We start from the raw sequence: 26,870 nt of genomic DNA on the forward strand, positions 1-26,870 counted from the left end.
AAAAAATGTCAAAACCTAAATGTAAATATATGATAGTTAAGTAACTAAGTATAACCAAAATTTGAAGAAGTGTATCTCCATAAATAGTACATAGCCAAATTTGAAAAAGTGTAACGACATACTCATTTCGAAATTCCTTAACCAAACACAAAAAAGTGATATAAATAACCTCTTAACGAAATTTAAAAAAGTGTTAAATCAAGCTTAAAAGAAAGATTATTTTAATAAGTTTATCTAAGACATAACCAAATTAAGAAAAGTGCAAAGCTGGTACCCAAATGAAACTCCATAACCAAATATGAAAAAGTGTCACTCCTTATGTAGTACATCACCAAATTCAAGAAAGTGTAAAACGAAAATCCAGATGCCAATATATTACAGTTTGGTATTCATCGATAATTGAACCTACTTCATAAGTAGATGTAACAACAAACTTCCATAACCAAATTAAAAAAAGTGTTGCTCCTTTTGTAGGACATAACCAGGTAAAAAAGTGTAAACACAAAATCAAAATGTAATGCCTCAACAATTGCCTATTTAGGAAGAAAGCATTTTTTACATTATTATTTCACGCACGCGCGTTATTAACGACAATCCGTGCCAAATTGCCCTCATACATCGCCATTTTCGCCAAAAGTACACTCTATGGTCTTAACCGTGCGCGTCCTAGCGAGTTTTTCACTTGACTGCCTGTAAAATCCTTGTCGCTATATTTATTATACTGATCTATCAAATATTTTCTTGCTTCTTTCTTTGAAGTGAAAGGTGGTACATCCAAATGACTTACTTTTTGATGATAATACATCACCACTTCTTTGCTTAAATGATTTTTTTCAAAGTGATCAACTACTGAGTTGTCGGGATACAATGAATCAGCTTCCAAAATTAAATCTCCATTTGAGGATACAGTTGCGTAAATAAAACTATATGTATCTTTTGGTTGACTTTTTTCCCAAATATTAAGTTCTTCACAAGTTTCATTTGTTTTAGTATCCGCTTTATGGACCGTTGATTCTGTCATTTTTGATTACGTGTTTTTCAAAACTTCGTATCATATAATTTTGCCTGACATTTTTGCGTATTTGATGATTTGATAGAAAAAAAAACTACTAGGGATTGTAAAAGTTGAGCATTGTACTATCGTGATTGGTTGAAAAGGCATAACTGTTCACATATTCATTTAAGAAGAAGGCTTAATTTTTTTTAAACCCTCAATTGATTTTCACCCGAATGAAACTGAAGAATGTACAAACCTAACGTACAATTTAGCTTCTTGGGTGATTACATTGGAACGTTCGGCTGATTAACATTGTTTTGAATTATTCGAAAAATCCATATCGGCCAACTCTTTTATGCCAAAAACCCTGGTGGTTTCAAATACTTTTGTACAAAGTTCAAAGTAGGATCATATTCATGGTTTTGTGACACGATCGATTTTGGTCAATGTTTGGTGCAAGTTCTTTTTAGTGCTTCGGATCTATCATCAACAAGTTTAGCTTTGTCATAAAATTCTTTATCCGTGGGGAGACAATCAAGATTAATAAGAAAGATAAAAAAATGAATTCAAATTTTTTGAAGTTCTTATAAATCATAATTAAGGTTAAAGCATCTTATAGTGTAATAAAACTTATAACCAATTTTTGCAAAAACCGATTTTTTTTTTCAAAACTGTATGTTTATTAAATCACCAACGCTTTTGTATCAATGAAGCTTGAAATCTAGAAATCTAGTAAATAACGTTTTATCAACTAATACTATTATTATAATTTCAAATTTTGTTAAATTCGAATATATATCAATATATTACGGTATTTTGCAACTTGTTTAGAATTTATTGTCTTAAAACAAACTCTTTTGCTCATATTTTTTACGACTAAAAATTCCAAATTTGTGTAATATTTACTCTCATCTCTTTAGATTATTCTACATGATTTATCAAATTATCAAATCCATCAGAGTACCACACATATAATAAAATAGGAACAATGGTTAAAAAATTTGATAAAAAGAATGCTAAAACATTTAATATAGTACATAGAGCACATGATGATGTGAAATATTATGACGAAGATGCATCACAAAATGTATTAGTTGAATCAAATCAATCGAAATCAAAATCAAAATTAAATTCAAATCAAACTACCTCAAATAATAAAAAAATATATTCAACAAATGATTTAGAAACTAAATTAAAAAATAAAGTACGAGATAATGAAGGATTAGCAGCACAATATGGTATAACATATGATGATTCAAATTATGATTATATGCAACATTTAAAACCAATAGGTGATTCAAATGATGGAATATTTATAAAAGCTAAAAACGAATCCACGACTGAAAAACCTCAAAAAAAATTAAATCTAGAAGATTTATTAAAAGATAATTTACCTTCGGAAGAAAAACGATATATATCAAGAGATTTAAATCAAAGTATACCTGATGAATTAAAGGGATTTAATCCAAATATGGATCCAAGATTAAGAGAAGTTTTAGAAGCATTAGAAGATGAAGCATATATAGAAGATACAAAGAATGATAGGGATGAAGAAGACGAAGAAGAGGAAGGAGATTTGGAAGAAGATGATGATATGTTTGCTGATTTATTAAAATCAGGAGAAATTAAAGAAGATGAATATAATGAATATTATGATTATGATGATGATGATTATGATTATGAAAATGAAAATAATGAAGATTATGATGAATGGGATATGGATAATTATGAAGATGAATATAATAAAAAATATAATGAAGAATCAGAAGAATTAATTGACAACAAGGAAATAAATAAAAATTGGCAAAAAGATTTTATGAAATTTAAAAAGGATAATAAAAATAAAATAAATGAATGGGATTCAGATGATGAATTTGAAGAAGAAGAAGAGGATAAACAATCAATAAATAACGAATTAGATGAAGAAGAAGAAGAAGAAAATGATAATTTAGGTGAACTACCAGTACTAAATAAAAATTCAAATTCAAAATCTAAATCAAAAACAAAATTAAGAAAAAAAAAAGGATCAATGACAGATACATCATCATTTTCAATGTCATCATCAGCATTATTTAGAACAGAAGGATTATCATTATTAGATGATAAATATGAACAATTAAACAAGAAATATGAACAAAAAGAAGAAGAATCACCTGAAAATAATTCAAATTCAAAATCTTTTAATATGAAAGAAGAAAGAAATGATTTTGAAAATTTATTAGATGATTTTTTAGATAATTATGAATTAGAAAGTGGTGGTAGAAAATTAGTTAAAAAAGATAAAGAAAAATTAATTTTACAAAAAGCTGCAAAATCTGTTTCTAGAGGTAAAAATGGTGATTTAAATAAATCTTTTAAAAATTTAAATTTCAAGGAATAGAGGAAGATGCATAGAATATTTTGTATATTAATAACAATAAATGCAAAGCGAAGATTAATTTTTTTAGTTTAAAGGTCCTTTCTTTCTGATTAATGTATAGAATATTTATCATCTCATGAGTTGTCTCTCAAGATACATGCTCGAAAATTCATAATTTCTAATTTATACACTTTTTTTCAAACTTTTAGATATCTCATACAGTCTATTCAATTTGAATGTTTTTGATTTGATCATTTTTTGAGAGTGTTCAATGAAGGAAAGTGTTTTAATATAGATTACTTTGGCTTCTTTAAGTGAGATTTTTTCTAGCACGGGTTTCAATTTTTGAGTCGACATCTCGCTGTAGTAAAAATAAATTTCACTCAGTGCAAACCGACTTAAATTAATCGATCAATGAGTAATAAATTTAAAAAGTACAAAACTTTAATTAGGAATAAGTCAAGATTGAAAAATTAAATGGGGGGGTGTAAATTAGTTTAATTTGAACGTAATTAATTACTTATTTAATCTTTAAATATTTTTACGAATAAACTTTAAATTTTTTAGTAGTAATTTAGATTGGTCTACTTATACTAAATAATTGATTTTTGTATGCTCTATGTATAAATTGAAATTGAATAATCACTTGATGCAATAATTGAAAGATATGTTGATCTAAGGAAACACAATTTTAGTCAAAAGAACTATCCAATCAAATTTCAAATAATTTTTATTTTTCTTTCTCTATTTTTTTCTAGAATATTGTTTGCTTAATCAAACACTGGAATACCGTTTGTTTGTTGGTTAATAAAATGATGTAGTTTAAGTTACATATATTGTACTTTTTAATCTAAGACATTGATTGAATTGGTAGTGTACATTTGTACTAGAAAAAATAAAAATAAAATAAGGGAAACAGAGAGAAAAAATATTTAGTAAATATCAAACAATCAATCAATAGAACATAACAAATTAATCACCATTAACTTCATTTCTTCATAAACCTTGACCAATTCATCAATCAATCCATCATACACATCAGTATACAACCATCATACATCACGTAAACCAATATCTGTAACATCTTTTACATCATCAACTACATCGTATCATCATCACTTGTTATCAAAAAAAATATTATAACTTAGCGGAGATATTCGAAAGGAAAAAAATAAGTTACTTTAAAAGACCATTTGAAACAACAACCATCAACTTATTACCGAAGTAAGTTAATATAAAACGACACAAACTTACAAACAAATACTTATCAAAAGAAGAAGAGAATAATCTATCATCAACTAATTTTTAACAAACAATAACCATCATAATTCATCATAATTTCATTAAGTTCATCAACCATTTTAACCACTAAATATATTAAATTGTTTTCAAAAGTAATCATCTTAATTTCTTTAATTATATTGCTATATTCAACTTTAAACATCAATAACTATAAACAATTGCTTAATTATCATAAATTTATTAAAACAAACACTTACCATAACAATAAACAACAAAATATTACAATGAATTCACAAAATAGTATATCAAGAGTATATTCAGATGTTTTATCAACAAAACCACAATCATATTGGGATTATGATGATTTAAATATAAAATGGAATCCACAAGAAAATTATGAAATTATTAAAAAATTAGGTAGAGGAAAATATTCAGAAGTATTCTTGGGGATTGATTTAATAAAAGGTGAAAAAGTTGTTATAAAAGTTTTAAAACCTGTTAAAAGAAAAAAAATTAAAAGAGAAATTTCTATATTAAAAAATTTAGTTAATGGACCAAATATTGTTGCATTATTAGATGTTGTAAGAGAACCTCAATCAAAAACTCCTGGATTAATATTTGAAAATGTAAATAATATTGATTTTAGAACTTTATATCCAACTTTTACTGATTATGATATAAGATATTATATGTATGAATTATTAAAAGCTTTAGATTATTCTCATTCAATGGGTATAATGCATAGAGATGTTAAACCTCATAATGTTATGATTGATCATGAAAAAAAAATTTTAAGATTAATTGATTGGGGTTTAGCAGAATATTATCATCCTGGTACTGAATATAATGTAAGAGTTGCTTCAAGATATTTTAAAGGTCCTGAATTGTTAGTTGATTATAGATTATATGATTATTCATTAGATCTATGGTCTTTTGGTTGTATGTTAGCTTCAATGGTTTTTGTAAAAGAACCATTTTTTCATGGTAAATCAAATACTGATCAATTAGTTCAAATTGTAAGAGTTTTAGGTTCAAATAATTTAAATAAATATTTAGAAAAATATGGTTTAACTTTAGGTGATGAATATGAAGATATTGGTTATTATAATAAAAGACCATGGGAAAGATTTATAAATGAAAATAATCAGCATTTAATCTCTGATGAATTTTTAGATTTAATTGATAAATTATTAAAATATGATCATCAAGAAAGATTAACTGCAAAAGAAGCAATGAATCATCCATATTTTAATCCAATTAAATAATAATATAATTAATTAAAAATACTATGTAAATGTTAACTCAAACTAATGTACTTTTTTCCCTTACCTACTTACTTAAAAAATTTTGACATTGATTTCTTTTGTTGTTCTTTTCTTTTTTTTATATTTAATTTAACATCTTCTAATCCCTTTTTAATAGCAGGATCATTTGGTTCTAATTTAAAAGCTTCTTTAAAGTATAATTCAGCATTTTCTTCATCTTTTATTAAAAGATATCCGGACCCTTTTCTATATAAAGCTTTTACTTTTGATTTATCATCAATTAAATCAGTATGTAATGCATCATTTGCTGCCTTTATTGCTTTTTTACCATTTTTTAATTTTAATGAAACTAATGATAAATTTAAAAGACATGAAATTTTTAATTTATTAATTTCTGAAATTTTTTCATTTGATAAATCTTCTGGAAAATAATCATCAAGATAATTTACTGCTTTGGAATATTTTTCCATTGAATTTTTTAATTTTCCTTCTTTTAATAATTTTGTTCCAATATCTTTTATTTTGGTGACTGCATTTATAACAGAATTTGGATCATTTATATCAACTTTTTTAACATCATTATCTTTTAAAATTTCTTCAAATTCATCACCAGTTCCATCATCTGGATTATCATTTAATACATAATCAGCAGGTAATTCACCACAATCTTCAATTTTCCATTCATCAACAGGTTTATCATTTGAATCTTTATCACTTCTTTCCATTTGACGAATTATTGATTTTCCTTGAATTAATTCTCCAAATACAACATGTTTACCATTTAAATGAGGAGTTGGTACTGTAGTTATAAAAAATTGTGAACCATTTGTATTTGGTCCTGCATTTGCCATTGATAATAAAAATGGTTTATCATGTAATTTATCAAAATTTTCATCTTCAAATTTTTCACCATATCTAAAATTCTGTTAGTAACAATCACTATCTCTGACTAAATTTCAAATTACATACATCTAGAAAAAGTTAGTAACCTTCCCAATATTTACTTGTTAAATCTTAATTAATACATACAGATTCACCACCAATTCCAGTTCCATGAGTAAAATCACCACCCTGACACATAAAATCTTTAATAACTCTATGAAAAATTGAATTTTTATAACTTAAAGGCTTTCCAGATATCGGAGAATTCTTATGTTTGTTTTCTTCTGAACATAAAGTTCTAAAATTTTTTGTTGTTTTTGGAACTATATCATCATATAATTTAAATATAACTCTACCTTTTGGTTTTCCATCACAAGTTAAATCAAAATATACTAAACTTTTATTTTCATTTTGTTGTTCTTGAGTTGACATTGTAGAAATTGTAATCAATTGAGTTTGAATTGGGATATTTGATATTGTAGAATTTTTTTAAATTTGGTCTGACTTGTTGAAAATTCATTGTTAATATATAATTTTTCAATTTCAGTTTAAGGATTTTTCTGGAAATTTACGAAATTAGTTTCACAAAGATTTTACAAAATGTTGCAAAAATAAATGGTTGCAAAATGAGGAAAGATAAGATAATTAAATCTACAAGCAAAATACAACTTTAGAGTTTGTTCTCTACTAATAACAAAGAATAACTTAAAAACTTATAATACTTAAATTTAATAATTTTATAAAATACATAGTAAACAATATTTGTTTTTTTTTTTTTTTGTTTTTATTTTTATACAACATGATAAAATTAACTCTCTAATCTTTTTCTTCTTTTGGTTTATAATGTGGTGATTTTGGTGAATAATGTGGTGAATTTGGGGAATATTGAGGAGAAGTTGGTGAATATTGTGGTGATGTTGGAGAATAAGATGGTGAAGTTGGTGAGTAGGATGGTGATGTTGGTGAGTAGGATGGTGATGTAGGTGAATATTGTGGAGAAGTTGGTGAATATGATGGTGAAGTTGGTGAGTATGATGGAGAAGTTGGTGAATAACTTGGAGATGTAGGTGAATATGAAGGTGATGTAGGTGAGTAAGAAGGTGAAGTTGGAGAATAACTTGGTGAAGTTGGAGAATAACTTGGTGATGTAGGTGAATAACTTGGTGATGTAGGTGAGTACGATGGTGATGTAGGTGAATATGAAGGAGATGTTGGAGAATAACTTGGCGAAGTTGGTGAATATGATGGTGATGTTGGTGAATATGATGGTGATGTTGGAGAATATGATGGTGAAGTTGGTGAATAACTTGGAGATGTAGGTGAATATGATGGTGATGTTGGTGAGTAACTTGGAGATGTTGGTGAATAGCTTGGTGACGTAGGTGAATATCCTGGTGAAGTTGGTGAATAACCAAATCCTGGACTTGTACCACCATAACTTGGACTTGTACCGCCATAACCAGGTGTAGTTGAATAGCTGAAAGGTGAAGTACTACTTGGAGATGTTGGTTGACCACCATATGAAGTTAAACCACCTCCATTCATTTCAGTTGGAGCAGTATGAATTGGTGAAAATCCAGCATTTTCATCATAAATTGCACGATCATCTTCCATTTCAACATCTCTATATGGAGTTGCACCACCATCTTCAGCAATTTCTTCCATTGCAACACTAACAGGTGCTTGTTGTAACATTTTATCATCAACCATAACATCAAATGATCCAGTACCTAATGGTGCCATTTGTCCCAACATAACATTCTCTGATATACCTTTACAATCATCTAATTCAGCAGAAGCAGCTGCATCCAATAAAATTTCAACAGTTTCTTCAAATGAACAACGCATTAATGCACCAGTATCAGATCTATTGATACCATGACGAGTAATAGCCATTAAATGACCACGAGATGTCATTACATCAACCAAAAGTGCCATATGACGATAATTAACATATGAACCATCAAATGCAATAACATTCAAAATTTCTTTAAATAATGCTGATCTTGTTGCTTCAATACCTAAAACTGATAAAATTTCAATAAAATCATTTGAATAAGTACGACTTGAATCAACTCCTGGAACTGCCATAACATCTGCTAAATTAACACCATCAGTTTCTAAAACCCATTCTTTACCTTGTTGAAATTCTCCAGATACATCAGGTTTACTAACTTTATGTTGCATCATAAATACTCTTGTAATACCAGGAATACCTCTTAAAGAAATTGATTCTAACATATGTGCTTCAATACGTTTTAAAATTTGATCTTCTTCAGCATCTGCGTCTTCATCTAATGATTTTGGATCTCTAACAACTCTACAACGAATAATAAGTTTATCTGCTGTATCATCTGACCAAATAACAAATAAATCTTCTCCAAAATTTTGTGAAATTTTTTCTGCAACTTGAGCCATAGTTAATTGTTTATCTAACATTTTAGCACGATCTAATTCTAATCTTAATAACCATGGAGATTGTTTTTCAATACTTTCTTCAACTTTTTGATCAGGAATTGCAAAATAAGCTTCAACAGTATCAAAATCTTCTTCAATAACAGTAGTTCTTGGATCTGGATCATAAAAAATTTCAGTTGATGATGTAACATTTTTCAAAGTAGTATGTTCAATTGATGATTGAACAATTTTAGCTAATTCAATATCTTGAGATACTTCTGGATCTAAATATACTGTCAAAGCAGGAGTTTTAATATTTTTAGCAACATTTAAAATTTCTTTTAATCTTGGAACACCCAATGTAACATTTTTAGATGAAACACCAGCATAATGGAAAGTATTTAAAGTCATTTGAGTTGCTGGTTCACCAATAGATTGTGCAGCAACAACACCAACCATTTCACCTGGATGAACAACTGATTTTTGAAATTGTTGTTCAATTTCTCCAAGAATCCAATCAAATGATGATCTATTTAATTTATGTTCTTCAATTACTCTTCTTGATGCTAATCTTGATCTTACTAAACATTGAAATAATAATGTAGCATTTTCTTGAGCTTCTTTAGTTAATTCAGAATCACCTCTAAGAACTAATAATTTTGTACATAAATTTTTAACACCATTTATAATTTCATCTAAAGTTAAATCAGAACTACCAGTAAATGTTAATTTTGAATTTTCAATAATACGTTTAATATTAACAGGTAATGGCCAATTATAATCACCATTTGGGAAAACTTTTCTTAAAAAGATTCTATCTTCAACTAATTGATTATATTCTTCATCTAATAATTTTTGTAATTTAACATCACCTTGATATTGTTTTAATGAATCAATATCACAATCTAATAAATCTATTCTATATCTTCTTTCAAATTTTTCATCTGAACCAGGAATTGTATCAATAGATTGTTTTTCAACTTGTGTAGCATCAATACCATCTTCACCATAAATGAATTGAATTATATCACCTAATGAATTTCTAGTAGTACCATCATAATGTACCATAATATCTTCTAATGCTTTAACTAAACGACGTTGAATATAACCAGTTTCAGCAGTTTTAACAGCAGTATCAATTAAACCTTCTCTACCAGCCATAGCATGGAAGAAAAATTCTTGTGGTGTTAAACCTCTTAAATAAGAATTTTCAACAAATCCTTTTGATTCTGGAGAATAATCATCTTTTGTAAAATGTGGTAATGAACGATCAGAAAAACCAAAAGGAATTCTTTTACCTTCAACAATTTGTTGACCAACACATGCCGACATTTGTGAAATATTAATAAATGAACCTTTTGAACCTGATGTAACCATTTGTTTAACATTATTTAAATCTTTTAAACTCATTTCTGCGGAACGACCAGCTGTATCACGCGCTTGATTTAAAACTCTTGAAACATTATGTTCAAATGATTCTCTTAAAGTCATACCAGGTTCTGGTTCTAACGTATTATGTTGCGCATCAAAAATAATTTCTTGAACTTTTGATTTTGCTTCTTGAATAGTTTTAGTAATATCTTTCATCGTACTAGCATCTGCAATTGTATCACCAATACCAATACTAAAACCATTATGTAATAACCAAAAGTTGACAACTTTTTGAATAGAACTGAATAATTGAGCACAAGCTTGTGGACCTTTTTCTCTAAAAACAGTATGAATTAATCCACCACCAGTTGCACCAACTGTCTTTTTATCAACCACTCCAAACATGATTTCACCATCAACAATCAACATACCACTATCTTTTGGACTCAACAAATCTCTACCACCATCAAATCTTTGTAAATGAATACCTTTTGGAATTGCTAATGATAACATCTGTTTACCAGACCATAATGGTTTTGGTTTTATGATAGCTGGTGGTGGAATTACACCATCCCAATTTGGAATCCAATAACACATATTCATAACTTGATCATATTCTATAAAAATATCTCTCAAAGTCATTTTTCTAATACCACATAATGTATCTTGAACAATACCCATAACTGGTTTATTAGATTGAGGAGAAACAATTTGTAATGGTACTGCACATATTTGTGATAATTCCGATCTAGTTTCTGGTGATTGAGGAACATGTAAATTCATTTCATCACCATCGAAATCTGCATTATATGGTGATGTGACTGATAAATTCAATCTGAAAGTTGAATATGGCATAACTTTGACTCTATGAGCCATCATAGACATTTTATGTAATGAAGGTTGACGATTGAATAAAACAGGATCATCATCCATAAGATGACGTTCAACTTTCCATCCATATTGTAATGCAATATCTCCAGCTCTTTTATTATATCTTAAATCTATTCTATCTCCAGTATCTCTAATTACATATTTTGCACCAGGATGTTCATTTGGTCCATTTCTTACTAATTCAGTTAATTTATGGATATTATATGGTGTTACAATTTCTGGATAAGTTAAAGTTTTAGCAATTGATATTGGAACTCCAACTTGATCTAAATCTAAATTAGGATCACCAGATATAACAGTACGGGCTGAAAAGTCTACTCTTTTACCCATAAGATTACCTCTCAATCTACCTTCTTTACCTTTCAATCTTGCTCTAATAGATTTAATAGGACGTCCAGTTTTTTGTAAAGCTTGAGGTTGACCTGCAATATCATTATCCATATAAGTTGCTACATGAAATTGTAATAATGATTCAAATTCACTAATAACATGTTGTGGGGATCCATCAATTTCTAATCTTTGAACATTAATATTTGCCTTTATGATATCAGCTAATTTGAATGTTAAATCATCTTCACCTCTAGCTGTGTCATTAAATGCAATAGATGGTCTTACTGGTGGTGGTGGAACTGGTAAAACTGTTATTAACATCCATTCAGGTCTTGCATAATCTTCATTAAATCCCAATCTATAACAATCTTCAGGACTTATATGTTTAAAAACATTTAAAATTTCAGAAGGACTTAATAAACGACGTTCTGGTTGATCATTTTCTTCAAAATTCTTATTGTGTTTCCAAGTTCCCCATAATTTTAATCCATCTCTACGGATAGTTGGTTGAGTATGTCCACATCCCCCCCTGATTGGATGATCATTCATTTCATCTTCATTCATAGCCGTTTCACAAACCATTTTAGTTTTACATAAACTCCAAACTGCATTAAATCTCTTTTTAGGATCTCTAATTTTGATTGCTTGAGCCATTAATGGATTTGATTCATCTAATAATAATTTGCTACAATGAGTACAAACACTTTCTAATACTTTCTTAATTTTGGCAATAAATCCAATATGAAAGACTGGTTTTGCTAACTCAATATGACCAAAATGACCTGGACACTCTGCCATGTTCCCACCACAAGACATACATTTGTATGCTGCATCAATAGTCCCGAGTCTTGGATCATTTAATCCTCCTTCTTTTGGACGTTTTGATGTTTGATCCATAGTCTCTGGAAATTCTATCTTGGCAACAGATATAGCTCTGACCTCTTCTGGAGACAAGAGGCCAAACTGAACCTCTTTGACTTCCCTAATGAAATTCATGACCTATACCTTTGATGTTGTTGAGGATAAGAATGAGATGTTAGGTTGTGTTGCCTTTGTTATTTTATATTTATTTTTTTTCACTTTTTTTTCTTCATTAAATTATTCTGGTGGCCAGCCAAAGAAAAATCACGTGATCGGAGATTAAGAGCCATAATGTTAGAATTGTCTCTTATATTAAGCAAAACACATAGAAAGGTCTTTCGAATGTGTTGATGTAGAATGGATAAATCAAACTATTGTATTCATTTACTTTCAATAGAAAGTTGTTGCTTTGTCTTGGGATTTTAAATACAATTTAAAATTAAATTATCTTGAAAGTAGTGTAGCGATTAAATTCTTATCTACAATTCACAATTAAATACAGCATAAGATGATATAACCAACTACTCAAGTTCAATATCTAATCAATCATGCCGCCAAAAAGTAAAGGAATAGTCAAAAAGACAGATCAGGCGATGGGTTCATCCCTCAAAGCTAAGAATAATAAGAAGAAACAAGTTTTTAAAGCACTACTAGATAACCCGTTCACATCAAATAATTGGCCATTTATTCAACCAAAAGATTCCGAAGATATATTGACTGTTTTCAAGGTGCTAATAAAGCCACATTTTAATCAAGTCAATGCTGAAGATAAACCTAAAATATTTAAAAGTCCTCATGAAGGGGTATATTTCGGTTTTAATTCTATAGTGGAGACATTAGAAAGACAAGCATCGAATTTTAGAGGAAAGAAAAAGGATTCAATAGAACCTTTGAAATATTTATTAGTTTGTAAGAATGAATTACCTTCAGTTATGACAGATTTATTACCAACATTATGTTTCACAGCCTCAAAAGATCAAAACGATAAGGTTAAGTTGATTCAATTACCTAAGGGGAGTATGGAAGTACTATCTAATTGTATCGGTAAACCAAGATGTGGAATAATTGCACTTAATAAACGGGAAGAATTTGAATCGTTGAACATTTTGATGGATAAAGTTGATGATATTACGATTCCTTGGTTAAATGACATATTTAATTCACCAACACAATTTTATGCTCCAAAGATATCTACAAATAAACCTAACGTTGTATAGTTTTCATTAATAAATAGTTGGTTAATGTAAAAAATATGTGAAACATTTTTCAAATCAATTCTATAGAGATGTGATCTAAACGCGTACTGATTTTATTATTTTCTCGTGTTTCATATTTTTCATTCACTCCATCAACATCAGTGATTTCACAACAAACTCAAATGTCCAAAACGTTAGAGCTTCCATGGGTTAAGAAATATCGTCCTCATGTATTGAATGATATTGTTGGAAATGAGGAAACAGTGGAACGTTTGAAGGTCATTGTACAAGATGGAAATATGCCAAATATGATTATAAGTGGGTTACCAGGGATTGGTAAAACGACCTCCATACATTGTTTAGCATATGAGTTATTAGGAAAAGAATATTATAATCAAGCAACTTTGGAATTGAATGCATCTGATGATAGAGGTATAGATGTTGTAAGAAATAAGATAAAACAATTTGCTCAAACCAAAATCCTGTTACCACCAGGTAGAACTAAGATCATTATATTAGACGAAGCAGATTCAATGACACCAGGAGCTCAACAAGCCTTAAGAAGAACCATGGAACTATATTCAAACACAACAAGATTTGCATTTGCTTGTAATCAATCATCTAAAATTATCGAACCGTTACAATCAAGATGTGCAATATTAAGATATAATAAATTAGCAGATGAAGAAGTACTAGCAAGATTATTAGAAATAATTAAAGAAGAAGATGTTAAATATAATAATGAAGGATTACAAGCAATCATTTTCAGTGCGGAAGGAGATATGAGACAAGCTATAAATAACTTACAAAGTACTGTTGCAGGATTTGGATTTGTAAACGATATAAATGTCTTTAAAATTGTTGATCAGCCTCACCCGTTAGTCATTCAAAATATTTTATCACATTGTTTGAAAAAAGATATTGATAAAGCCATCAGTTTATTGGATGGTCTTTGGCATAAAGGCTATTCCGCAATAGATATCGTAACATCTAGTTTTAAAGTTGCTAAAACTATACCAAATGTTGATGAACTGAAAAGATTGGATATGATAAAAGAAATTGGATTTACACATATGAGAGTATTAGAAGGTGTTGCAAGTTACTTACAGTTATGTGGTTTATATGCAAAAATTTGTGATCTTTAAAATTCAAGTATATGCTTTGGCTAATAATTTAAAATGATTAATTTGTGCTTCATTATTTTCTGATTCATTCGTAAGTATTGTTTCCACTAATGAATAATTTCTATTCAAGAAAATTTCTCTATCAGCACCTTTAATTGATGAGCTTGCTTTTGTCAAACTACTTTCAAAGTCGTTTCTTATTCTAGTTATACATGTTTCCAAAGGAGTCCCATCAATTGATAGCTTGACTAAGTACAGGTAAAATAATCCGAATTGTTGTGTAGTAATTAATGGAGCTGTTGATTTGGGACTTTTTGATATATGCCTTTTCATCGAGTCACAATTTAAATCAACAATTTTTGTGAAAATTGGCCAAAGCATAAGAAGAAGTGAATTCAAATAATCATCAAGTACAGGGATATGGTATTCATGGATTCTATTTTGAAACTTGTAAATTAATTTGATGATTAATAACACCGCATATATGTCAGTTGAGCCAGTTGTAATGAACGTTAGAAACTCCTTACTCATTTTATAAACCTCTTCAAACATTTTATCAGCCCAAGAATTATCTTTTTCATTCCCTTTGTAAAAATAGTCAATCACAAAAAAATATTCAACTGATACATTGTCAATTATTGCTTCCAAAAGTTGTAAGAATACAAATTCGATTGTGTATTGATTTGTTATCGTTTCAGCTAGTTGTGATGGCATACAAGATTCTTCTTCATAAAGGATTTTACTTCTATTTTCAAACGTATTGATATAGTTAGGTGAATCAAACACGGATATTTCTATGTGTCTTCTGGAAAGTTTTTCCAATGAATATATGTACTTTGCAAACCTACTCTTATAATACCATTTCATCGTAAGGAAATAAGCTTGTTGTAGTTGCATCCCTAGATTTGGTTGTTGAGATTGTAAAAAATGGAATAAATTTGAAGAATCCTTTAGTTTTTGTTGAACTTTCTGTGATGATACTGATCTTGGAGACCTTAATAACCGTATTTGATCTATTACAAAGTCTCTAATTCTTTCTACAACTTTTGCTTTGATTGATGCTGAATCCTTATCGTTCATCTTTTCTAGAATGAAATTCACTTTCTCCAAGTATTCATTTGATAGTTCCTCATGTAGTATATCTTTTATCATCTCTGGTGGAAGTACTTTTTCGTTAATTGTTTTCTCCAACTCCCTGGTGATCATTTTATTGACATTTGAATCCTTTGACAAATCACTAGATTGTTGCTCCAATGAGACTAAACTTGATGACAAATTTTTTAGATCTTTAGAGAAATCTTCCAAGATGACTCCAACAGGGTCTAATTTTTGTTTAAATTGTTGTATTGCCTTGTTGTATGAATGAAATTGTGACATTGTTTCTGCTAGTTGGATTTCATTTGTTTGTTCAAAGATCGAACGGCAATGCTCCAACATCAAATCTGGTTCAAAGACGTATTCATTGCTGTCAGATTTCTCTATTTCATCTATCGGTAGTAGATTGTCTAGCACTGCTATACCCATTGGCACTGCGGTTATTTTGATTGTTGATAAATTTGATATTTTTCAAATAATATCCAGTCTTTTTTTTTAGGCGGTAAAAACTAAAGTAGAATAAACACAGGTGTGATTAAATAAGTGATTGAATAAATGCTACATAAATTTTAATCTGATATCCCTCTTTTAAATATTTTGTACATTATCATCTTTTTATACAAGTTTTTTCAATAAATCCATGACAGATGGAGTTTCTTCTTTACTATATACTTCCTCCTCTTGTTGTACCAGATCACTTACGTCATTCATCTCTTCATCATCACCATCTTTCAAATCATCTTTTTCCTCAAATTCTTCTGCTTCTGCTTCTTCGTTTTCATGTTCATGCTCATGCTCAAATTCATTTATTTCAATATTTTCTGAAAATGCTACTTTTTTAGCTGAAGGACTTGGCGATAGTTTTCTTCTTTTAGATGGAATTTCATCATCAGATTCACTGTCTTGATTTTCATATTTTGGTAACTCATCATCATCTTCTTCTTCTAATTGCTCCTCAATTTCTCTATCCTTATCATTATTACCATCATTATTATTACTTTGTTCTGTTGAATTTTTCAATTCACCAGATAATGCCGCTCTAACTTCTTTTATTTTATTTATTTTATCACGAATAACAGCTATTTTAGTATTATCTGTTTTAATTCCATCATTTATTACATTTAACAAAGATTCTACACTATTTTTTATATCTTCTCTAGTAGATTTAATTTTTTCTACATTAGAAATTGAAACCATACTTAATTTTTCTAAAACATTTAACTTATTCAAATGAACTTGAGTTTTGGGTAAATTATCAGATTCAAGATTAAGATATGTCTTACTTTGAATACCCAATTGAGTTAAATTCCCCTGACTTATATCTGTCAATTGATTTATATGTTGAAATAAATCATTTATATGTTTTAATTCTGGAGTAATAGTCGAGACTTGTGCTTCAGGTTGACTAATGACTGGTTCTTTAGCAGCTGGTTTATTAATCTGGTCTTTCAAGTTATTGATTGTTTCAGTTTCAAATACAAATCTATCTTCCCATACTGAAATTAATCTTGATATTTTCTTTTTTATATTTACATCCACCGCATGGTAAGTTGGATTGATAATGTCCAATAAAGTATCGCTGAATTTTGATAAATATCTCGATTTATTCTGACGTTTAGCTTTTTGAACAACATCGTTACAAAGATATAGGAGCAATAATTTTCTACTACTGTCTGCTCGAAGTATATGTGTTTTCCATACATTTATAAATTGATCAAATAAACTATCGTTTAGAATCATATAAGTCGATAAAGCATTAATTGAATCTTGTGTTTCATTGATATTATCTAATCTAGTGGTAAAAGACTGAACTGACATGGCTTTGTTGATGTGATGATGTTTAAAGGCATTGACTGAGCTTAGGTAAGGAATAATTTGGTTGTAAAATATATTTTTTGTCTATCAAATTTTTGTTGCAAATACTTTTAGTATGGACAATCAATTACTAGTCCGGGCTAACTATGAAAGGTTGAGCTATTAAGCCTTAAAAATATTTGTGATCGTTAGGTAAACTGTCCTATGTGACAGATCAATGCTTACTGTATATTCTTACTCAAGAAATAGACATATCTGGAAGAAATAAAATCCAGAGTAATAAAAACAATTGCACTATCAATCAAATATTCATCGACGTGGCTTTATATATTCTTACAAATACATATTTTAACAAATATAATGTTCATTGCACTTAACGTTTTCCTTTAATAACTTTAACTAAATCATCAACATCAACTTTTTTCTATAAAGACACAAAAGAAAAAAAATATTACCGTTATGTTTTGATTTGAAACATCAACAAATAACCACATTAAATAATTACATAACAAATCGTGAGGTAATTCAAAGACTAGTTCAATGAAGATATAACAATATGGCACCAAAAAGAAGTAGTAGGAGCAACACAGCACCTATTAAAAAGTCAAGACCTATTTCATCCACATCAAATTCATTTACAACATCAGATTTAGACGTGTCATATTTTACAAAGGATTCAATAGATGATACGAATATAGATACTTTAATTGATTTAATTAATGATAATACACATTCAAAAGCAGACATAATACATTCGAAATATCGAGATATCAATGATCAACTACGGGAGAATGATCACATATTAATACAACAGTTACAAGAAGAGAATGAAAGATTACAACAAAAGATAGAAGAATTGAATTATTCAAATGAATTTACATCACCAATTAGAAAAAATAAGATAAGAGATATAGACATTGATCAAGAAAGAGAGAATATAAGCTTTTCATTTGATTTATTGGAATTAATGACTGGTTTGAAAGTAATAAATTATGAAGAAAACGACAATGAAATACAATGTGATATAAGACAAACAAATTCAAATAAAAATATATGGATTGAATATCAATTAATCATTAACAAGTTAGATACTAAACAGATCAATTATATTCCTAAATTTTTACATGATGATGAAGAAAATGAACAAAACAAATCAAATTTAAAGAAATTGAATAAACTCCTACCGGATTATTTGATGGAATATTTGTCATTTCCTGGTGAATCATTGGCACAATTTTATAGTAAAGTTAGCAAAGCTTTGAATCAAAAGTAATGATTATGACTTTAGCACAGGATTGAATCTTAATTTCGTGTCTGTTGTTAATTTCCTCATCCCGATCTCCACCAAACTGGTTCATCTTCCTTCTTTCTTTGGATTCTTTTCATTTCATAATCATGTTCAACTTCTTTTTCCACATGGTCTGTCAATAACCCTTGTAATCTATAATAATCATTTTTTTTATCAACTGTTCTTTTATTTTCGATCATATCCAACATTTCTTCTTCTCCTAATTGTCTATATTTCTCATCATATTGCTCCCATTTTATGGAGGTAAATTTTTGTAGATAGATTGAACCGGCAACTATTGATATTAAAAATGGTAAACCTAAATATAGAAAATGATTCTTTTTGACTAATTTTGAATATTTTCCTGCTAATGTCTTATCATAAGCTTCTTGTTCTTTAACCCCTCTAAACACTCTAGTTCCAAATCTAGACATTTGAAAAGAAGTTCATGGAATAGGACGTAGGGTAAGTAAATGAAGTAAGTAGAATAATATACATTTAATTATCTTGTGTTTGTCGCGACTCAAATCAAAAATCACCTCATCTACGATTCAAGTTTTTTTTTGCAACATTTAACAAACAAGTTGTAACGTTAAAAAATGGTATCCTTTTCCTGTGAAGTTTGCAATGACACAGTTTTGAAGAAAAAGTTGGGTCAACATCAGCAAAGATGTTATGGGGCTTATTTCACATGCATAGATTGTTCCACAACTTTTCAAGGAGATGACCATAATAAACATACAAGCTGTATATCAGAAGCAGAAAAGTATGAGAAAGGATTGTACAAGGGTAAGAAGAAGCAACCACAACAACAACAAAAACAGCAACCACAACAGCAACAGCAAAAACAAGAGCAACAGAAAGAGCAGCAAAAATCACAACCAATAAAGTCAAAAATAGATACAAAAGATGACACCAAACCAGTTACCAAGTCAGAAAAGAAATCTACTTCAGGTAAAAAGCAAAAGGAGGACTCGTTTTTATCACCGTTTGTCAATAACTCTTCCCAAAATCTATACAAAATTTTGAAAAAGGCATCAAATGATGATAATAAAAAATTGAAAAATATTTTGAAAAATATGACAATCATTAGAGTAGATGACAAGTTGGTTGTGAAAGAAGGATGAGTAGAATTAGAGAATAGTATTCTTAGTATTATTGGTAGAGTGTCATGAATTTGGTCCACCTCAGAAATTTGGTATAAGCTTGTGCTACACCCATTCATCATTACTTTGTATTTACTATTTACAGTCTATAAATTTCTAATGAGCATCATGCATGTTATGAGAAGCAATAACAATTGATTTCCAATCACTTGTTAATATAAATCCAGCTTGACTGGCTGCTAAACATAAAACACCTATAATTAATCCATACCATAATCCATTTAATTCAAAATTAAATTTGAATGCCAATATATAACCCAATGGTATAGCAATAACATAGAAACAAAAACAATTTAATATTGAACCTATTTTTTGTCTACCTTGTCCACGTAAAACTCCTGTAGCTAACACATTAAATGAATCTCCAATTTGATTAATACCTGCTAAAATATTCAAACCTATCGCGAGCTTCAAAACTAGATCATCATCAGTAAATAACTTGGCTAATTTGTATCTTCCTAAAATAAATATCGAACAATTGATAAGTCCTAATACCGGAGCACATGCAAATAATACTTTTGTATCTAATATAGCACCTTCAATATCATTTTTTCCTATATAATTCCCAATCCTTGTGTTTATTACGACTGAAGTTGCAAAAGTAACTTGATAGAACAATGAAGCTAAGTTTGAGACAATTGCTTGAGCTGAAACTTTTGCAGCTGGATCTGCAAAATTAGCTGAAAAAAGTACCAATATTTCAAATGCTAAAAACTCACTTACTGCCATAATAGCTCCAAAAATTGAAATTCTTAACATGGGTCCCCATTTTTGTAAGGCTTGCTTGGTAAATCCACCCCAACATTGCATTCCATCAATAAAATATACAAAGCCAAACATCAATAATGAAATAGTCCAATAGGTAATAGAAATTGTTATAGGAACACCAATATAACCCAATCCATAAGGACTAATTACTAAATACCAATTTAAAAATATATTCACTGGTACAGCAATGATTAAAATATAAGTACCAGCATGAAAAATATGTTGAGCTTGCAAGAATCTTTTACCTGACTCAAAAAATATCAATCCAGGAACTCCTAGTATATGCCACCTAAGAAAATTTTGAGCCAATTGAACTAGTTCTGTATCACTAACAAATAATCCCAAAAATGAACCAGAATACCACCAAAAAAGAAGTAACGGGGCCATAAATGCAAACATTATTAACGTACATCTCTGAAAATATAATCCTACTCCAGTAATAAGTCCTGCACCATATGCCTGAGGACAAAACAGATCCAATGAAGATGCTAAACCTTGAAAGATGGCTAAACCTGAAATGTTGAATGTAGTCAATGCTAAGGAAGATGCACCTAAGGCAACTGGTCCTAATTTACCAGCAGCTATTAATGATGTTATTGAAAAAATATATTGTAGAAAGAATGTTATTGTTAACGGGACAGTAGCTTTGGATATAACATTAATTTCCTTCCAAAATGAATGTGGATTCTTTGATTGGATTTCGTCTATAGTACCATAACTATTATTTGATTCGTCTATTAGTCTCTCTACTGCACTCATTATGAAAATGATCTCCTCTGGTTCATCTAATCTTGTAGTTGATATCAGTGAAATTTTTTCATTAATGATATTTACTTTTATCTTTATCAATTTCGGAATATTTTTCCATTATAGGTAATTTCAAATCGCGCTTCAAAAAAAATATAGATCTAACTTATACTTTGACATATTATTTCATTAGCATTATTACGTTAAATATATATATACAAAAACTGTTTTACTTGAAAACATTGTATGTTATGAAGTTTCACGTCCAAATCTGGGGGAAGTGGTATAGATAATTGTCGCCCTTGACTAAATCTTCTATCAGAAACACTTGTAATCAATAAGGACGCGTTCTCATATGATAATTCTAGCATATAATCCGAACTATCTGATTCGAATATGACACATAGACTATATTCATTATCATCAATTAACTTTTTGAATTGTATTGTGAAATTGATTGGTTCTCGAGGTTTTTCTTCAACGGTGTCTATTCTTTTTTTTGGTACATAGTCTATCTCTTCGATCAAGTTTTTCTTTGAATTTGATGAGCCTCGATTGAATAAATCCGGTAGTTCCTCTCCATCAGCCATTTCTATATCGTCCAAACTATTTAACTCTTCAAGTACTCCTAAAGTTTCATTTTGTTTCAAATCATTTAATTTTTTAAATCCTACATCATTTAACTCATCTTTTGTAATTTCAGTTTCAGATAATTCCCCTTTTGATAACATTTTTGGTAAGCTATAATCCCTTTCCAAAGTTATGCTATTTATCATTTCCACCAGTTCGATACACCACTCTATTACTATTAGCCTTAGATCCTTGTTCAATTGACACCATTGAAAACATTGACTGTTGATGCAACAATCATATACTAAAGAAGGAAAACCTTTCTTGTCTTTCGATTGTTTCACTTTAGACACCACAATCGGTATTTCCCATTGATTCTCTATAATCAATGGAAATACAACCTCCGGCTCGAAATCAATTTGAGGTTTCGGCACTTGAGAATCATGACATATGTTTATGAATACTTTTGTTAAGATTTCTTCATTATTTTTGGACTCAAGTATTTTAGTTTTAACAACAAATCCAGGTTTAGGGTGTAGTATGATTTTCTCTTGATCCGCTTCAATGATTGACATTTTTTTGTTGGTTGAAAATGATTCAGAATCATCTAAAACTCATTTCTAAATTTGTATTTAATTTCGCGATTACGATTCATGGAACATGTACAAACTTTACTACAACATTGCAACTTCAACTTCAATTGAATGAACGTCTTGGTATATTCTGGACCTGGAACTACTACGGAAAGTGTAAAACACTGTTTAGAATCTTTGAGATTGCATTTAGCAAATTACTATGCGGTGTTGCCAGTCAATGAGACAGTTTTATTAACTGAGCCTTGGATGAGAAAAACATCAATGTTGGTAATTCCTGGTGGAGCTGATTTACCATATTGTCATGTTTTGAATGGTGCAGGGAATAGGAAGATTAACAAGTACGTTAAAAATGGTGGTAAGTATATGGGATTCTGTGCTGGTGGTTATTATGCTTCTTCAAAATGTGAGTTTGATATTGGAGGACCATTAGAAGTAACAGGATCAAGAGAATTGGGATTTTACCCTGGAACTTCGAGAGGATGTGCATTCAAAGGTTTCAACTATGAACTGCACGCTGGAGCTAGAGCTGCCAAATTAGTTACAAATACTCATTTCTTACCAAAAGTTGCTGAACATGTATATAATTATTACAACGGAGGCGGAATATTTATGGATGCTTCAAAATATCAAGATGTTGAAGTACTAGCAAGATATGAGGAAAAAACTGATATTGAAGATGATGAGAAGGCAGCAATAATTTATAGAAAAGTGGGGAAAGGTGATGTTATTCTTACAGGTACTCACCCTGAATTTTCACCACATTTATTTAAGAATGTGGAGCCAGAATTTGAAAAAGTGGTGGAGAAATTGAATGAAAATGATCACGATAGAAAAGTTTTCATGAGAGAGTTGTTAAAAAAAATTGGGCTTAAGGTGAGTGAGGATGTTGATTCAAACGTCCCAAAAGTAACACCAATGTTCATAGCTTCGCCATTTGAGAATAACTCCAAAGACTTGTATAAACTTCTAAAAGATAAATTGAATATTGATGGACCATATAAGGATAGCAACGACACTTTTGTCTTTCAAGATGAGACTTCAAATGACCAATATAATGAAAATGAAGAAGATGAAATAGATGACCCAAATAATGTTACCAAGTATATAAATTTCATTACCTCATCTAATGTCCCATCAAATAAAATGACTCCATATTTCAATATGCAAAAATATTTTGAAAGTTTGAAAAAATTGTCATCAAATGCTCCTCTTGAGTTTGGAAATTATCTAGGCTACTCAGAGGTAATAACATCTACCAATACAATTCTTGACAAAAACCCAAGTTGGCTAGAGCACCTTCCTAATGGTTTTACTTTGACTGCGTCTACTCAAATAGCTGGTAGAGGAAGAGGGGGCAATGTTTGGATAAATCCCAGAGGAGTCTTAGCAACATCAGTATTATTTAAAGTACCACAATCCCCAGAAGCATCTTCGTCAATTGTTACACTTCAATATCTTTGTGGTTTAGCATTAATCGAAGCAATTTTAGGATACGGTAGTGATATTTCCGGCAAAGGAGTTGGTTATGAAGAAATGCCAGTGAGATTGAAATGGCCAAATGACATATTTATTTTAAAACCAGAGTACTTTGATAGCCTAAACCATGAAGTGAGTTCTACTGTTGATGGTGATGATGAAAAATATGTCAAAATATCAGGCGCTTTGATAAACTCACAATATATTAATGGAACTTTCAATTTGGTATGGGGAGGTGGTGTGAATGTATCTAATCCTGCTCCAACAACTTCCTTAAATTTAGTATTGGGAAAACTAAACGATATTAGAAAATCAAATGGCTTATCGACTTTGCCTCCATACGAACCTGAATTATTATTAGCTAAATTGATTTTCACAATAGATCAGTTTTATAAAGTATTCAAAAAGTCTGGATTGAAACCATTTCTACCATTATATTATAAAAGATGGTTTCATTCGAATCAGAAAGTTGATGTTGAAAATGATGGAGTGACAAGAACTTGTATTATAAAAGGTATTACACCAGATTATGGATTGTTAATTGCTGAAGATATAAAAAATAAAGAAGTGTTACACTTACAACCAGATGGAAACTCTTTTGATATCTTTAAAGGATTAGTGTATAAGAAGAATACATAATTGTAGAGATTTTCGAAAGCCACTTTAAATGAAGACAAAAAGCCTCTTAAAAAAAAACTATAAGAATTATAGATTATTTTCTGAATCGAATTATAGCGTTGCAAATTATTCATTATCACTCACTTGTCAGTCCAACTTGTAACAACCACATGAAAGTCAAAGTACTAGAATGGAAAGGCTACTGTACATGGCACTGGGATCTAGCGTCAGCATCAGGCTCTGAAAGTAATGAACAAAGTTATGTGGAAGAATTATGTGGAATTTGTCGTGTTTCATTTGATGGAGCTTGTCCCAACTGTAAGTATCCCGGTGATGAATGTCCAGTTATTCTAGGTTCAGGATGTACTCATAACTTTCACCTTCATTGCATGTTGAAATGGTTGGAACAAGAGTCATCAAAGGGATTATGCCCAATGTGTAGACAAATATTTACGTTCACACCATTAATTACACAGAATGAGTCAGTAGACGAGTACGTTAATCTTAAAACATTAATAGACGGACATAAAGTAATGAGAGAAAGAGTTCTGGAGAATAGTGAATTTGAAAGTGATGGCCAATTTAATTAAGTTTGTTTTGAATTTGGAAAATCCGATTGGGAAATAAATAAAAAAAAAACAAAAGAAAAAAATTGGAGTTTGGAAAATCTCAAGAATATAGGTGAATCAGTGAAATCAAAGGAATGATTTTTACTTACACTCGTTTTACTAATCATGTATATCGAACTACTTGTAGATCGATAATCAAAAGATCATTTTCAAAATCGATTCTTTGTCAACTACAACAATCCAAATCTTCACGTCAAACACAATTGGAAATAGCTAGGTCTAAATTTACCCCACAAGAATTAGAATTAGCTAGATTAACAAGAGAAGCTAAACTAGGTTGGCTTAAAAAATTTCCTGAAAGCTGGATTCCTTACTTGGAGTTAATGAGATTGGAAAAACCAGTTGGAACATGGTTATTATTAATACCAAGTTATTGGGGAATTACAATGGCAGCTTACTCCATAGCAGCACCATTAACGACAACATTGACTGCAATTGGTTTATTCTCAGCCGGTGCTTTGATAATGAGAGGAGCAGGATGTACAATTAATGACATCTGGGATAGAAATTTAGATAATCAAGTTGCAAGAACAATGGAAAGACCTATTACTAGTGGTAGAGTCTCGGTTCCTCAAGCAGTGGCATGGCTAGGAGTTCAATGTTTTGCAGGATTAGGTGTTTTGTTAAGTTTACCATGGGAATGTTTTTACCTTGGAGCTTTGTCATTACCATTTGTTTTTGCTTATCCTTTATTTAAAAGATATACTTATTATCCACAAGCTGTTTTATCAATATGCTTCAGTTGGGGTTGTTTATTAGGATTTCCTGCAGTAGGTGCTCCCTTGAATTTATTTGTTGCTGTTCCATTATTCATATCAAATTGGATTTGGTGTTTGACTTACGATACTATCTATGCTCATCAAGATAAAACTTTCGATATTAAAGCAGGAATTAAATCTACAGCGTTAGCATGGGGTGATAAAACAAAACCAATTTTGAAAGGATTAACAGTGGCACAAGCTGGATTTTATGGATTAGCAGGTGTTATGAACTCAATGGGACCAGGATTTTTCATTGGTGGTGCTATCGCAATTACAAGATTGTATAAGCAAATCATAAATGTTGATTTGAATAATGAAAAAAGTTGTTGGGCTGCTTTTACTTCAAATATTCAAACTGGATTTATCTTCTGGTACGGTATATTGTTTGACTATCTTCTACAATTGTTAGGGTTTTTATGAAAAATC

The 26,870-nt window shown here is 29.8% G+C and overlaps 16 protein-coding genes across 16 annotated transcripts; 9 read left to right on the forward strand and 7 right to left on the reverse strand. All coding sequences in view use genetic code 12, as the record gives it.

The window, feature by feature from the left end:
- Positions 1–643: 643 nt before the first annotated feature.
- KGF55_003780 (uncharacterized protein) lies at positions 644–1,021 on the reverse strand (the record flags this gene model as incomplete). The annotated part of the gene is made up of 1 exon (XM_051758611.1): positions 644–1,021. The coding sequence occupies one exon, from the start codon at positions 1,019–1,021 to the stop codon at positions 644–646; it is 378 nt and encodes a 125-aa protein (XP_051613403.1).
- Positions 1,022–1,985: 964 nt separating this feature from the next.
- LTV1 (Ltv1p) lies at positions 1,986–3,377 on the forward strand (the record flags this gene model as incomplete). Its single annotated transcript, XM_051758612.1, has 1 exon — positions 1,986–3,377. The coding sequence occupies one exon, from the start codon at positions 1,986–1,988 to the stop codon at positions 3,375–3,377; it is 1,392 nt and encodes a 463-aa protein (XP_051613404.1).
- Positions 3,378–4,882: 1,505 nt separating this feature from the next.
- Positions 4,883–5,863, forward strand: CKA1 (casein kinase 2 catalytic subunit; the record flags this gene model as incomplete). Its single annotated transcript, XM_051758613.1, has 1 exon — positions 4,883–5,863. The coding sequence occupies one exon, from the start codon at positions 4,883–4,885 to the stop codon at positions 5,861–5,863; it is 981 nt and encodes a 326-aa protein (XP_051613405.1).
- A 68-nt stretch (positions 5,864–5,931) lies between these two features.
- On the reverse strand, positions 5,932–7,177 carry CPR6 (peptidylprolyl isomerase; the record flags this gene model as incomplete). The annotated part of the gene is made up of 2 exons (XM_051758614.1): positions 5,932–6,758; positions 6,889–7,177. The coding sequence occupies 2 exons, from the start codon at positions 7,175–7,177 to the stop codon at positions 5,932–5,934; spliced, it is 1,116 nt and encodes a 371-aa protein (XP_051613406.1).
- A 384-nt stretch (positions 7,178–7,561) lies between these two features.
- Positions 7,562–12,730, reverse strand: RPO21 (DNA-directed RNA polymerase II subunit RPB1; the record flags this gene model as incomplete). Its single annotated transcript, XM_051758615.1, has 1 exon — positions 7,562–12,730. One exon carries the CDS (start codon positions 12,728–12,730, stop codon positions 7,562–7,564), a length of 5,169 nt encoding a protein of 1,722 aa, XP_051613407.1.
- A 413-nt stretch (positions 12,731–13,143) lies between these two features.
- Positions 13,144–13,812, forward strand: POP3 (Pop3p; the record flags this gene model as incomplete). Its single annotated transcript, XM_051758616.1, has 1 exon — positions 13,144–13,812. The coding sequence occupies one exon, from the start codon at positions 13,144–13,146 to the stop codon at positions 13,810–13,812; it is 669 nt and encodes a 222-aa protein (XP_051613408.1).
- A 161-nt stretch (positions 13,813–13,973) lies between these two features.
- RFC4 (replication factor C subunit 4) lies at positions 13,974–14,936 on the forward strand (the record flags this gene model as incomplete). Its single annotated transcript, XM_051758617.1, has 1 exon — positions 13,974–14,936. One exon carries the CDS (start codon positions 13,974–13,976, stop codon positions 14,934–14,936), a length of 963 nt encoding a protein of 320 aa, XP_051613409.1.
- Positions 14,937–14,939: 3 nt separating this feature from the next.
- On the reverse strand, positions 14,940–16,439 carry VPS52 (Vps52p; the record flags this gene model as incomplete). Its single annotated transcript, XM_051758619.1, has 1 exon — positions 14,940–16,439. One exon carries the CDS (start codon positions 16,437–16,439, stop codon positions 14,940–14,942), a length of 1,500 nt encoding a protein of 499 aa, XP_051613410.1.
- A 186-nt stretch (positions 16,440–16,625) lies between these two features.
- On the reverse strand, positions 16,626–17,828 carry KGF55_003788 (uncharacterized protein; the record flags this gene model as incomplete). Its single annotated transcript, XM_051758620.1, has 1 exon — positions 16,626–17,828. The coding sequence occupies one exon, from the start codon at positions 17,826–17,828 to the stop codon at positions 16,626–16,628; it is 1,203 nt and encodes a 400-aa protein (XP_051613411.1).
- Positions 17,829–18,381: 553 nt separating this feature from the next.
- Positions 18,382–19,098, forward strand: KGF55_003789 (uncharacterized protein; the record flags this gene model as incomplete). The annotated part of the gene is made up of 1 exon (XM_051758621.1): positions 18,382–19,098. One exon carries the CDS (start codon positions 18,382–18,384, stop codon positions 19,096–19,098), a length of 717 nt encoding a protein of 238 aa, XP_051613412.1.
- Positions 19,099–19,154: 56 nt separating this feature from the next.
- On the reverse strand, positions 19,155–19,547 carry KGF55_003790 (uncharacterized protein; the record flags this gene model as incomplete). Its single annotated transcript, XM_051758622.1, has 1 exon — positions 19,155–19,547. One exon carries the CDS (start codon positions 19,545–19,547, stop codon positions 19,155–19,157), a length of 393 nt encoding a protein of 130 aa, XP_051613413.1.
- Positions 19,548–19,712: 165 nt separating this feature from the next.
- On the forward strand, positions 19,713–20,240 carry KGF55_003791 (uncharacterized protein; the record flags this gene model as incomplete). Its single annotated transcript, XM_051758623.1, has 1 exon — positions 19,713–20,240. The coding sequence occupies one exon, from the start codon at positions 19,713–19,715 to the stop codon at positions 20,238–20,240; it is 528 nt and encodes a 175-aa protein (XP_051613414.1).
- A 135-nt stretch (positions 20,241–20,375) lies between these two features.
- Positions 20,376–22,939, reverse strand: KGF55_003792 (uncharacterized protein; the record flags this gene model as incomplete). The annotated part of the gene is made up of 2 exons (XM_051758624.1): positions 20,376–21,880; positions 22,036–22,939. The coding sequence occupies 2 exons, from the start codon at positions 22,937–22,939 to the stop codon at positions 20,376–20,378; spliced, it is 2,409 nt and encodes an 802-aa protein (XP_051613415.1).
- Positions 22,940–23,068: 129 nt separating this feature from the next.
- On the forward strand, positions 23,069–25,075 carry KGF55_003793 (biotin--[acetyl-CoA-carboxylase] ligase; the record flags this gene model as incomplete). Its single annotated transcript, XM_051758625.1, has 1 exon — positions 23,069–25,075. One exon carries the CDS (start codon positions 23,069–23,071, stop codon positions 25,073–25,075), a length of 2,007 nt encoding a protein of 668 aa, XP_051613416.1.
- A 149-nt stretch (positions 25,076–25,224) lies between these two features.
- On the forward strand, positions 25,225–25,644 carry KGF55_003794 (anaphase promoting complex subunit 11; the record flags this gene model as incomplete). The annotated part of the gene is made up of 1 exon (XM_051758626.1): positions 25,225–25,644. The coding sequence occupies one exon, from the start codon at positions 25,225–25,227 to the stop codon at positions 25,642–25,644; it is 420 nt and encodes a 139-aa protein (XP_051613417.1).
- Positions 25,645–25,757: 113 nt separating this feature from the next.
- Positions 25,758–26,864, forward strand: KGF55_003795 (4-hydroxybenzoate octaprenyltransferase; the record flags this gene model as incomplete). Its single annotated transcript, XM_051758627.1, has 1 exon — positions 25,758–26,864. One exon carries the CDS (start codon positions 25,758–25,760, stop codon positions 26,862–26,864), a length of 1,107 nt encoding a protein of 368 aa, XP_051613418.1.
- Between the last annotated feature and the right edge of the window lie 6 nt (positions 26,865–26,870).

This window comes from Candida pseudojiufengensis (genome assembly GCF_024610245.1).
Source record: "Candida pseudojiufengensis strain CBS 10847 chromosome Unknown scaffold19, whole genome shotgun sequence".
NCBI lineage: Eukaryota > Fungi > Ascomycota > Pichiomycetes > Serinales > Debaryomycetaceae > Lodderomyces > Lodderomyces pseudojiufengensis.